This window comes from Hordeum vulgare, chromosome 1H (genome assembly GCF_904849725.1).
Source record: "Hordeum vulgare subsp. vulgare chromosome 1H, MorexV3_pseudomolecules_assembly, whole genome shotgun sequence".
In the NCBI taxonomy this organism is placed as follows: Eukaryota; Viridiplantae; Streptophyta; class Magnoliopsida; order Poales; family Poaceae; genus Hordeum; species Hordeum vulgare.
Window position 1 is genome coordinate 267,796,386 of NC_058518.1, and position 12,987 is coordinate 267,809,372.

Sequence of the window (12,987 nt, forward strand, 5' to 3'; positions counted from 1 at the left end):
AATAAAAATCAGGCGGTAATGGCAATCATCTCATGATCATTTTGAAGACCCATAATAGACAAATCCTGATCTGGCAAAAGAAGAACTCCAACACCGCATCACCAACGTGATCAAACTTCACAGGCCCTTTTCTTAATAATTTCATTCATCCTCAATTTTTTTAAACCTCATTTGCTTTATTGAACAGGAACAACAAGTGCTTTGTATCTTTTGGACCAACAGAACAAGGACACCGGGCAAGATTTTCAAATGCCTATTGACAAGTGTAACATGGCACGGGAGGGCGCCATGCAACATGCGCCAAATAAAAAATAACATATATGCAGAATCACTATATAGAAGAACTAGAGTAATTTTACTTGGAAAACAGCCATTCAAGGTGTAGACACATTTCATAATAAACTTGACCCAATTCTTCCAGAAACCAAGTTTCAACATAATCTCCTTCAAGAAAGGTCACTCAACCCAAACATAAGTTCATGCATATCAAGTTTGATAGCACACATACCTTCTCTGTCTTCTCTTTTATTATTTATTTCATCCTAGCACACATACCTTCTCTGTCTTCTCTTTTATTATTTATTTCATCCAAGCACACATATGCCACTAAAACATTGTTCGCAATCATTGTTTCAGGCACGAATGCATTCTGATTTGAGCTGATAATCTTTGGCAGAAAAACAAGTTGCCATCATCTTTGCAATAATTTTATACACCGCATTACACAGACTAGTCGGACTAAATTGGGTTACCTTCTCAGGAGAATTAACCTTTGGGGTCATGACAGTTGCACTACCATTCCAACAGACGGAATGGTGCAAGTATTTACATTCCAAATTACAAACTGCACAATCAAGTCTTTCCCTAATATTTACCTCTTCTCCAAGAGTATCACCAAGGAAACCCAAATCTTCTAAACCACAAGACAATCACGAAAATAGATTATGGACAGGGACAATTCTGTACAAACGGCCCATTCTTTGTAATCTTTCACAAAAAAAACTTTTATTTGCCAATTCCACATTACAATCTGCCCTAGTCTGTCCTCTCCTATTTTTTTCCTCCCAGTTATGGACAAGGGCAATTCTATCCAACTATAAAAGACGGACATGTCTAATTGCACATTTTAACTTTAGAGGGTGACGAGCTCACAGTTGGTGTTAGATGAGGAAGACAAAGTTTTTCAGTGTCAAAATTTAAAACAGTGTTGGATAAGGATTTATTTTTTTCAAAAATAAATGGTTTTGAGAGTTTGAGATTGTGTCTTAACCAGTTTTGGAGTTCGGGGTTGTAGACTAAATTAGAGTAGAAGTTCGGGATGAAACATGCACTTCTCTCAAAAAATATTGCAGACTAACAATAGAATGTAAACAAAAATTATGTAGATTATCAACCGTTTAGTAAAGGCAAAAAACAAAATTTCTTTATGAGATCACTCGTGTCACACATATTAGAATGTGTCAAGAGTGTCAAATAGGCTAGGCAGAAGGTACTAAAGAATACAAATATTACAAAGTCTTGGGACGGGTTTAATTTAGTTGGGGAATTGTCTTCTGCAACATGTATATGTAGCATCTAGTGGTATATGTTTTGACTGTGCAACAGTTCTACGGCCGCAGCCACAACCCCTTTCCCTTCGGAAAAGATGTCAAGGGCAGGTTCCTCAATCTTTCTCTGAAGGAGTTTGTCCAATTCACCTCTTAATCTCTGTCAAGTAAAAAAAAACATCTCTCGTTACAGGAAAAAATGGATCTAATGCAACGATATTATTTACATAAATATCCGGTGTTTGTCATTGATAGCCAAAGCAAACCAGAGCATTAGGGTAAACTGAAAATTTTAGCTGAAAAATAAGCTACTCTATGCACTGAAATGAACTTGATTGCAATATAGCAGTAAAACCAGATACCAGTCATTCCAACTACTATGATAACCACAGCCAAGCTTACTTACTGTTATACGAACTCAACTCGTATAACAAGGAATCCAGATCAAGCAGCAAGTACAGACACCAAATTACCATTAAACGGAGCACCGACACCTAAAGTTTCATGTCACCTCTTTGTTGCTGAACGAACACTCGAATTTATTTAACACTATATTTATAAAAGAGAAAAGGTTCAAGAAGCAAGCTATTGTTGAGAAGTTGGTCATACCTGAATCAACTCTATGATACGCTTTGGTGCAGAGAAATGAAGATACCCCCCAAGCATCTCGATGCCTTCTCCGGTGTTACTTGGACTTAAGGAACCACCAAAAAGTAGAAGAGCATAATCTGATATGTTTGTGGAGTCCCTCACATAAATGCTAGCAGTTTTCACCTTCTCGCTGTAAACCAGATAAGGCAATGGGAATTGCTGCACTCCTGCATTGACTGATGATGGGTGAATGTCCACCTTCCCAACATCTTTGGTGTAGAATGCTGTCCTCTTGCCCCGTCTTTTGCACTGTATGACACTTGGATAAAGCCCAGCACATAAAACAGCAGAAACCATCTCCAGATCCTTGCCATAATGGTTATATGCCTGAAATTTTAGCACAGAAGTAATCGTAATGGAAACTGAAGCTCTTCAGTTGAAAAGTAGAAAAAATGGTGCACTGGAATGAACAAACATAGATAACTACACAGGTTGCAGAATTACTTATGGAATGCAAGAGAGATCTAGGGTTGCAAACCTTCACTCCTCTTGTCTTGCTAACAAACCCAATATCGGAAAGTAGATCAAAAAATTGATTTCGCATGTCATCCATCATCTTCAGGGTCATAGGAGATAGAAAATTTTCCCAACAGAAAGAACGCTCCCTTCCACTGCATTTTGCTTCCTTCCATGCTTCAAATGCCTTAAGAAGGGCAATGTGGTCACTGGCAAAAGAGGTCATAGGAACTATCAGTGTGCCTTAAACAACTTCAGAGTAAAACTTTTTGCAGGCGATGCTATCATTGGCAAGTGATATTATGCACTCCCTATCCTGGTACTATCATTCCATATCCTGTGGATCCTCTTGGGTCAAACTTTCTAGCATGTAGCGATCAGTAACTAATACTCACCCCGTTTCACTATATGTCCTGGACTAGGTCACTTTTCAACATACATGTGCTTTGCAAACTGCTTATTTAAGGTTATCATCTATCAAAATCTCCTTAGATTTAGTGATTCCTTGGTTTGTGTGGATGGTAGGCTGGGGACAGATATAGTGAAACAGAGGGAATGCTACATAGGCATCATAAATGAAGCAGCACTTGATGGTACTGAAGATATCTTTTCTTTTAACAGGCAAAACAACATCAAACTAAACCATAATTTCTGTAACTTCGGTTGTCAAGAAACACTTCTACATGCTTCCTCACGAAATATCAATATGATATAAGCTTATAACAATTACCTGCAGGAGTCGCCAGCAAATGATCTTTTGACAGCATCTGCTTCTTCCTTTCTATCTATTGGGAGCACAAATGGATTACGATAAGCGAGAGCAGCAGCAATTGTTAACGCAGGATCCAGGCACTGGAAAACGGATCCAATGAGCAGCATCTTTCCAATGTTTGGATCCAGTGGAAGTGTACATAGATGCCGTCCTGCATAAATCAAAGTTGGGCAAAAGTAAATAAAAATACTTACAATAAAATTTAAAAAGTGGTAGTAAATTGAAGGGTGGCAGTAAAACTTTGTACCTAAATAAGTGAGCTCCTCCAAATCATCCAGCGCTCCAATGGTTTTCAGAAGCTCAATTGCATTCTTAACAGAAAGCGGATCTGGGGGTTGCAGTGACTTGGCTAAGAAAGAAGCAACTGCTCCAAGCTGTAAGCTTTTGATAGTAAGGCACAGTTCTTGCAGAGGAGTCCTAAGAATTTCAGGCAGCTGGAACTGAGGCATGGCATTATGAATGACTTTGGGGTACAACCTATAGCAAACCCCTGGCTGAACACGGCCTGCACGGCCTCGCCTCTGTAAATTAGGAAAGTCATCAACGCCAACTGTTATTGGATATTCAATTTTGCCAGAAAAGTGGGTAACATGGTCCATGGTAACGTACTTGATGAGCAGAGGCTTTTGATATCCACGATGGTAGAAGGCACGCTAGCTTATTCAAGGCATCATAACTTGTCTCCTTTGCCTTACCACAATCAATTACATACACAACATCATCTATTGTAATACTGCTTTCTGCAATATTTGTCGCCAGAACAATTTTTCTGCAAATTACATATGTAGTAGATATAAACAGTTAAAGTAGTTCAGATTGTTCAAATAAAATGCCGTTAACCATTAGGATTTAGGACACGTATGCTCAAATGAACTGAGAACTTGTTGCATGAGTACATAACAAAGAACAAATTGCACTAATTAATAAATAAGATAAAATAGTAATTTAACAGCACACAATAATAATAATAAAACCTACATCACACGTGAGGGTAAGAGAGAAAATAGCGTAAGTGGCACCAGATAGTTTAAAAGGAAACTGAGAGGGAAAATGTGGAAGTTGCTATGGCATATCTAAAATCATCACCAAAATTTGTACTTTCAGTAGTTCCTTCCCGGACATAATTTTTACCTACTTGCTTGCTAACACATACTTTTACCATTAAATACACTGCCACCGATAAGGAGAAGGGCAAGAAACCGAGCATGTTTCCGTAACTTATAATAGTGGAGGTGTGACACTGAGAAAGTGAGAAGGTATGCAAGTAGGAAGACAGAAGTATGTCTGTAACACATTATCCATGTGTAAAAGCAAAATCATATCCATAGCAGAAAATCCAGATCAAATGTTTCTATATAATACACCAAGGTAAATAATTACCTCATATTAGCTGGTGCTCTGTCAAAAATCTCACACTGATTAACAGTTGGCATAGAGCCATGCAGTGGGAGAACTAGGAATTTATTGGAATTGCCAAGCAGATTATTCCCTTTAATCTTGTCCAAAAGTTTTGAAATTTCGTCCCAACCAGTAAGGAATACAAGGATTGCACCTTCTCCTTCATGACGACAGATATACTCAATCGTACCCTCCACCTAAAAAAGTCAACATAAAGTAGTAAGTATTAGCCGAGATAGGTTACTACATGGTATTACGATATCATAACATGCAGGTTATTTTTCAGAGAGATATCAAGTGCATCATATATCACTTTTGGTTTGTGGTACCAAATTCACAAGAAAAAAATCTGGGAGAAAATTGTTTAGATGCATTTCTCGATTTATTATAAGTCCATAACTATGTACTCCCTCCGTCCTGAAATAAGTGACTCAACTTTGCACCAACTTTGTACTGAAGTTAGTACAAAGTTGAGTCACTTATTTCGGGATGGAGGGAGTATATAATGTTAAGTTCCCATTCAATCTATGTTGATAGTCACGAAAGGAACGAGTAAATGTTACAATGCACAACAAGCTTCTTGTTTTGGTCTCTTCTAATTTATTTTGAGTGAAGTTAAAGTTACAAAGGGTGAACAAAATTCTTAGAGCACTTCTCACTAGTTTCCACCATGTTTGCGGACAGAAGTTCCAATATTTGCATCATACATATCAGCACATAACTACACGTATTTGCGTCTAACAGTAGATATTATATTATTCCATGTGTTTCCTTATGCCCTTTCCCTTCTTGATCAATTTCGGAAGTTGATCCAATACATCTGCTAATACAAGAATAGGCCCTTCCGATTCCTATACCAAAGAAGTTGATCCACCATTAGATCTGCTAATACCTAATGGAATAATTAACAACGGGCTAGCTGGTCATTTTTAGCAACATCCCTGATATATCTCCACTTAATTGCAATCACTCGTACATATATGGAACTGGATCTCCTCCACTAACTATCCCAATATCTAAGGACTTCCAGGTTCCATCTACTAGTGCAATCAAATAAATGCACATGAAAAATAACCAGTTCAGATCTCAGAATACATACAAGGCTCAAATCCAGTTCAGTGACAGACCAAGCTTCAAGGGACTGCCTTGTTGTAATGCTGTAGTTTCCGTATTCCTTATTAATGTCGACATCCTGGAAGAAAAAAAAAGTGAGCAAGCAAAACTATTGACCCTCCTAGTTTAAAAGGATAGGGAATCAAGCATGTCTGACTTTTTGCAATATGTTTTCCACACTTCAGTTTAGTGTTAACAAATTATTTAACTGCATTAGCAAATCATCTAAATATTGGCCATCTCAGAACTTTTGATCCCCTGACATCAACACTGAATTACGAAACTACAATGGGCAAGATTAGAAAAGTAAAGCAAGTTTACCTCGAAAACATCAGCCAATGGATCATTCTTAACTGAAGCAAGTCTCTTTTTTCTTGAATTTCCTTGAAAATTATCACGTTCAGACTTGATTTTGTATTGGGTCTTTTCCAAAATATCTTCCAGAAATAACTCGGCAACAGGAAAAGTGAAACCCTGCTCAAAACACCTCAATTTAAGTATAATGCACAAAAATCACTTCAACGGGTACTGTTTACGAAAGGTTACAGTACCGGAATATGCATAATTGGGGCATCTCCAAAGTATTTGGAAAATAGTTCAGCATTTATTGTTGCACTCATCAATACAAGGCGAAGGTCAGGACGCCTTGGCAGAAGGTCGCGTAAAATGATGATGAGAAAATCTTCATTCATGCCACGTTCATGAATTTCGTCAACTAGTAAATAACTTACACCAACTAAGTCTGGTTCCTGAACCTGCGACATATAGTGTTTGCATTGAATGTAAGTGCAACAACAGCAAAATGACTGAAAATTTGGAAATTAGAGAGCAATTCAATTTGATTTGCCAAATCTCAAGATGCACTATAGCAAATGAAGAGCCCTACAGTAAATATCTTTGCATAATTAAGATCAAACATGTACATGTTAACTGTAGCTGCAGTTGTGATATGATTGGATCATTGGAGTGCTAGAATCACACAATATTTGAATAATTTTGGATGCATCTTCTGTAAAGGAACCATGACCATTTGCATGGGTGATGAAATAATATGCACAACAAAACCTCAATTCTTTCACATCTCAAAAAAAAAAAATTGTGTTCTGCTTGTGTAAAAATCGAGAAGTGCCCATTGCCAGTGTAATCTACTTTAATCAAGAAGTATTCAATTTCCAATACTCAGTTTCACAATATCTTTCATCACACCACCACCCACCGTGCAGCCAGATCAAGGAAGAACTAAATCCAAGATAAAGTTAATACAAAAATGGCATACACTAGAATCAGAATGTCGTGCTACAACCGCTAAACATCTTTCAAAGCATTAAAGTAAGGATAGATAGTAGAGACCATGAATTACACTTTTGGTTTCCCCAATGGACAGATATTTTGAAACAGAGACTCGCCAGCATAGTTTAAAAAATCAGACCGCTGAAGCTACTGGTTCGCAGGTCTAACCGCCAGCACAGACAGTTTGATAAAGGCAAAAGGAAATATTATAGCTCATTGATTTTCAAGTTTATAGAAAATTTGACTCCATGAGCTACTCTGTTCTTGGCCTCGGGGAAGTCTCCGTTTCTATTGAGGGGATCAATAGCGTGGTTCTTGGAATATTTGCACTTTTGCCCCTGTTTAATTGCTTCCGGAATTGCTGATTGGTTGTAGTGTGTTACTTAAATGTTGTATTAAGTTCTTTCAGATTTAGAGCATCCTTGGGATGTGCACATGGTGGGCTGAGGACAGATTAGCGAAACAGAGGGAGTGGGTAATAGAAGTTATACTGGCTAGCTTAGTCAAAGCAATGCAGCCAAGTTGGTGGTGGACCTCCAAAGTCCAAACACGCGTGGGAAGGTGGGGCAAGGGTCTTGCATTTGTTTCCTGCTTGTGACAACTCGTTAACCAGCAGTTGTATTACTGTTTTTATGGGTAAAATGGTCTTTTAAGCAGACTGAACCAGTCAAGGCGCCACTCGTTTTTTTCTGGTCAGATCGCTGGTCGGGTACAGTTTTTAAAACTAGGCTGCCAAGGCCAGTGACAGTTATAGCGAAACAGAGGGAGTGCTGAACATACAATTGCACAACAAATTCAGATCATACTAGTCATAGGCTTTGTAATGTTGCATATATAATGAAGCTTAATTTCCTTGGAGTATCTGAATAAACCTGGAGAAAGATTATACAGCTACAACCAAATGCATAAATCAAGCTACGATCAAACCAAAAGTTCTAAGATATGCAGAAAGCAATAATGGGCAACAAACAAAGAACAAGGCGATATATACAATTCACAGTAAGAAAATCGACAAAACAAACAATGGAAAAATGACATGCTGCGGTAAGTCACTCATGCATATGCAAATCTATCTGTCAGTCATACCAGTTTTCTAAGCAAAACTCCTGTCGTGCAGAAGAGCAGTCGTGTTTGTGTGGAACGTTTTGATTCAAGGCGAATCTGGTATCCAACAGTCTCACCAAGCTCTTCACCTCTCTCAGATCCTACACGTGCTGCAACCGATATGGCAGATATACGGCGGGGTTGAGTACATATTATGCTGCAATCAGCACCACGAAGGTTATCTATCTCCTCTTCTAGTATGAACTGCGGAAGCTGTGTTGTTTTACCACAACCTGTCTCACCAGATATGACCAAAACCTGAAACAGTATATTAAGTAAGAAAATAAATTAAATGGCCGTACTAATAAGATCAACTATAAAGCCCGACTTTATAGGCAGTATTAAGAATATAGTAATGAATATCACCAGATAGCAAAGATGAATAAAAAAATGACAGTGCAACCTTAACTCTGCCAGCATCAAGTCCAAAATATCTAAACCTGTGACACTGACTTGACCACGAGATTCAAGTTAATTTAACTGCGCCAAATCATTCAAAAAACTAGCAACAAATTTTACTGGCTACTAAGGATATAAAGCAGAGTATCAGGAAAACACAATTTCAGTATATGGATGTCACGTGCTACAATTGGTACCATCCCTAAAGACTGATTAAGTGACAAGGTTCAAGGTATAGCTCCGAGGAAAGTGGCTCATTGGCCAAGGTGATGGGGATGAGAGGGAGAGTAGGTTCGGGAGAAGATAAGATCTTTGCTGCTTTACTCACGTTCACTGGATAAACCATATGGTGTACCTTCTATAGAGAAGACTGGACTTGATGCCTAGGAACAGAATCCTGATTATCCTAACAAATCATAGCTTTATCTAACTAAATGGATCTCTTTCCAAGCTGAATCCTTACTAACTGCATAACTAATGGGCTAAGGGCTGAATGCCTCTGACATTACAGCAGCCCTTTTGAACAGCTCATCCTCGAGCAGTGGTTGCCACGGCTTGGAGGCTTGGATCCCAAGGGAGACCCCCAAGTTGTTGATAGATCCCACCTTCGTCTAGTGGGACTAAAGCAAAACAACCAAGCTGCATACATGCATTTATGTGGCCCAGTTTGGAGGCCTGCTTGCTGCTGTTCGTTGTGTTGACCTGCATAGGAGTTGTGTGGTCTGCCCCTTTGGTCGAAGTAGAAGCTCAAGCTCAACGAGGAATTCCCATGAGCCATAGGGTTTGGATGAAGGGACGCAAGGAATGATTCATCACTTAATGCCAGCATAAAGATCTGTGACACTGCTGCTACCCTATGGAGGAGTGTCGCTGGAAACAGATGCATCGTCACTGGCTTGGGCAGAGCAGCCGTTGCTTTGAGGAGAAACATCTCGCTCTCATGGCTGCATGACAGCTGTTGCTGCTAGGAAGGGTACCACTACCACTGCTGGTTATGTGGCCACCGCGAGAGAACTCTGCCACCACAGCCGTTGTGTGCATCACTGCCATCGAGATTGATTGCATGGCTGCCTCTGGAAGGCACTCCATCACTGCTGCTGGGGTTTGCCCCGCCGCTGCTGCAGGTTGCACTACAGCTGCTTATTTTAGGTACAGGCTTTGCTGCTGCCCATAGACGCGGAAGTGGACTATGGTGTCCTCCAGATGGCCAGAAATTTCAGCGATACATCTGTCTGGAGTGGCTTGTGGAGGCCAACCACGAGCAGATCCACCTGGTGCCACTCAAAGTGCCCTCAGCACCTGCATATGGAAGTGAGAAATTGCTCATTGTACTCATCCACCGCACAGGTCTGCTGCATAATCTTGATGGTGCCAAGCAATTGGGACAGCGCATTTGCTTCCCCATGTGCTCCTCACGCATTCGCCTTGCCTGCCCTTCCTTGAGGTCGAAACAGCTTTGCCCAACGTATTTGTCAGCTTGGATTGGTTTTCACCTCAAGTGTTGGTGGATAGGGTCATGGGAGGTCGGAAAGCTTGCTGTTGACAATGCCCTCCAGGACTCCACATCGTCCTGGGACAGACGATCCCAATGCCTTGCACGTGATGCTAGAATTGGTACCCTTGCTAAGACTAGTCAATGTGAAACGGGTGAGGGTAAAGCTCTGAGAAGCGAGGGTTGGTCGGTCATGGTGTCGAGGAGGAGAGGGGGAGAAGGTTGACGGTGGGAATCTTTGCTGGTTTATCCTAATTTATTGGATGATCCATATGAGGTATACAGTATCACTTTTATAAGGAAAACTCAACTTGATGTGAAATCCTCCTAGCAAACCATATATTTACCTTCCTAACTAAATCGATCTCTTCTAGTCTTCCCTAACAAAATGGATATCCTTACAAACTACGTAGCCAATTATATTTATATCACTAGTGGGCTAAGGGCTGAGAATCTTTGATAATGTATGTCAATATATTCATCTATATAGATCAAACTTGGAAACATCTTATAGTTCTTACTTCGTACCTGATTGGCTGCTACTGCTTTCAAAAACTCCTCTCTCGCTTTGAATGCTGGTAATTTTTCCCTGAAAGACTGCATTGATCTAGCACTTGGCATCATCTGAAACAAAATGTAGATGATGCGACTTCAGGATTTAGGGTTGCTCTATGTCCGATATTTATGGGGTTTGAGTCAGTCACTAGAAAATCACTGGTGATACCTTTTTTGATCTCTGCATATCCCTAAGCTGAAAACTTAGCTTCTGTTTATCAACATATGTTGTTGATTCAGCTACTGACGTGGATGTGCTGGGCAAAGATTGCCTCATTGAGACAGTGGATGTGCTAGCAGAAGCATTGTTATTTGACTGTGCCCTGGACAGAAGGTTTTCCACTCGTCTCTCTGTCTCATTGGACATCTTAATCTGTCCATGGTTCAAACACAACTGTCAGTAAAAAAAAACGTATGTTGATGTCCACTATCACAAAGACACTGCATAACACCTCGTTTTGTGATGATCCATGCCTCTCGTCAAGATCTGCTCGGTAATCAGGCAGTGGCACTTTGCTGAAAACAAGTGTCTTCCCTTTGTTGTATGCATTGCTATCTTCCCCAGGTTAAAACACAAAATAGAGAAATTATAGTTCATCAGATTTCAAGTGTGATCTAAAGGTATGGCACAAAAGGCATAAAATGATCAAAGTGAGAAAGTCAGACAGTCCTTCGTGTACAGGAGACATAACAATTAGAGTTAGTTGTAAATTACTTAATTTTGGTACCATTGATGAACTGATGACAGGAAGAATGCTGCATCTATCAATGGAAGTTAAGCATGATGGCGATGAGAGAAATAAGGCGCAGAATAGGTGTGCCGTCCTTACAAGTAAAGGCCGTGTCTCTGAGCAATATCTGCAAGTGTATTCTGTCCATCACGTCCGAAATTCTTCTTGACTACTAACTCCTGCTGAGATCCTTCTCTTAATTGCCCAATTGTATTCCACCACTCATGCTCATCGACCTTTTCCACCTGAACATTAGACATTCACAAGAGTGCAGATCTTAGGAAATCAACTTAGACAAGTGCGGAAATTCTGTATGTAGTATATAACTTCAAGAAATTCGAACATCCATTTTGGCTCCGGAGCTAAGAAATTGGGCAATTCAGTAAGTCTCATGGGCCTAGACCTTGTGTGACCATACCATTGGGATGGAAATTAGCATGGTTGAAACAGTTACTAACAACACATTTGTACAGAACAAACATTAGAGGAGATGTGATGTATGTAGTCTAACTCGTGATTGTTCAAACTTCCTGAGAAGTAACACAAAGGACAGCTAACTCCATGTGGTACCATTGCAGTATGTAGACTTTCACTCCATGGTCATGGCAGAAAATTAGCGATGACCTTGTGGACCAGTCTACGGGCCTAGGTGGACGTTAGCTACATGATTCCAAGCTTTCGTCCAAAAGAAGAACACACTTCGAATCATAAGATACGCAGGCCAGCATCGAGCCACCACACGAAATATAAACAGAAGATCATCCAGCCACGACAATACGCACGGGAGTAGAGCCCTCACCTCTCCGGCCATCTGCCGTAGCCGCTCGGCGCGCCACTGCGGATCCCACCATCTCTGCTCACCACGGCCCCCGCCGCCGCCGCCACGGCCTCCTCTGCCTCCGCCGCCACGCCCGCGCCCGCGCCCGCGACCACGCTGGGAGTTGGTGCCGCCGCCGCCGCGCCCGCCGCGATACATGTCGGGAGTAGCTGCTACGGATGTGAGCGCGCTTAGGTTTCTGCGGGTGGTAGTGGCCGGGAAGGGGAAACCGCTGCGGAACAGAAGACTGCCGCGGCAACCGGAAGAGTGGAGGAACATCTCTGGGCCGGGGAGTGGGCATGCGGGCCGCTCAGTTTCGGCCGTGCACCGGCGCCTTCGCCTAATCCTATTTGGGGGAGCCTTAAGCGCTCGGAGAACCAGCGTCTACAGGCCCTGCAAAATGGACCGGTCCAGTTTCACGGCTGATTTTTCTATAAAAAAACTAAAAAATCAACAAAACAAAAACTGAACACAAAAAATTCATAAAAGCGAAAATGGTTCATAAATTTTGAAATGAAACTTCATGAACTTGAAAAAATTAACTGAGATCTAAAAAAAAGTTCACAAATTTAAAAAAGTTCATAGATTTTGAAAATTAGTTCATGAATTTTAAAAATGTTTTAAAAAAAGTTCGTTGAACTGGAAAAAAAAATCACAAACCT

The 12,987-nt window shown here is 40.6% G+C and overlaps 1 protein-coding gene across 2 annotated transcripts; it reads right to left on the reverse strand.

The window, feature by feature from the left end:
- Nucleotides 1-1,401: 1,401 nt before the first annotated feature.
- Nucleotides 1,402-12,641, reverse strand: LOC123430684 (DExH-box ATP-dependent RNA helicase DExH1). 2 transcript variants are annotated; one of them, XM_045114535.1, is made up of 16 exons: nt 12,308-12,641; nt 11,608-11,753; nt 11,230-11,329; nt 10,947-11,150; nt 10,751-10,846; nt 8,314-8,589; nt 6,489-6,692; nt 6,259-6,411; nt 5,924-6,016; nt 4,807-5,021; nt 4,036-4,195; nt 3,674-3,947; nt 3,385-3,577; nt 2,677-2,863; nt 2,157-2,525; nt 1,402-1,707 (listed from the first exon to the last, which is right to left on the reverse strand). In XM_045114535.1, exons 1-16 carry the CDS (start codon nt 12,602-12,604, stop codon nt 1,576-1,578), a joined length of 3,099 nt encoding a protein of 1,032 aa, XP_044970470.1. In that variant the 5' UTR covers nt 12,605-12,641; the 3' UTR covers nt 1,402-1,575. The 2 variants fall into 2 exon arrangements, with proteins under 2 accessions (XP_044970470.1, XP_044970478.1); XM_045114543.1 differs by lacking the exon at nt 12,308-12,641 and having other exon boundaries at nt 11,230-11,333; nt 11,608-11,744.
- Between the last annotated feature and the right edge of the window lie 346 nt (nt 12,642-12,987).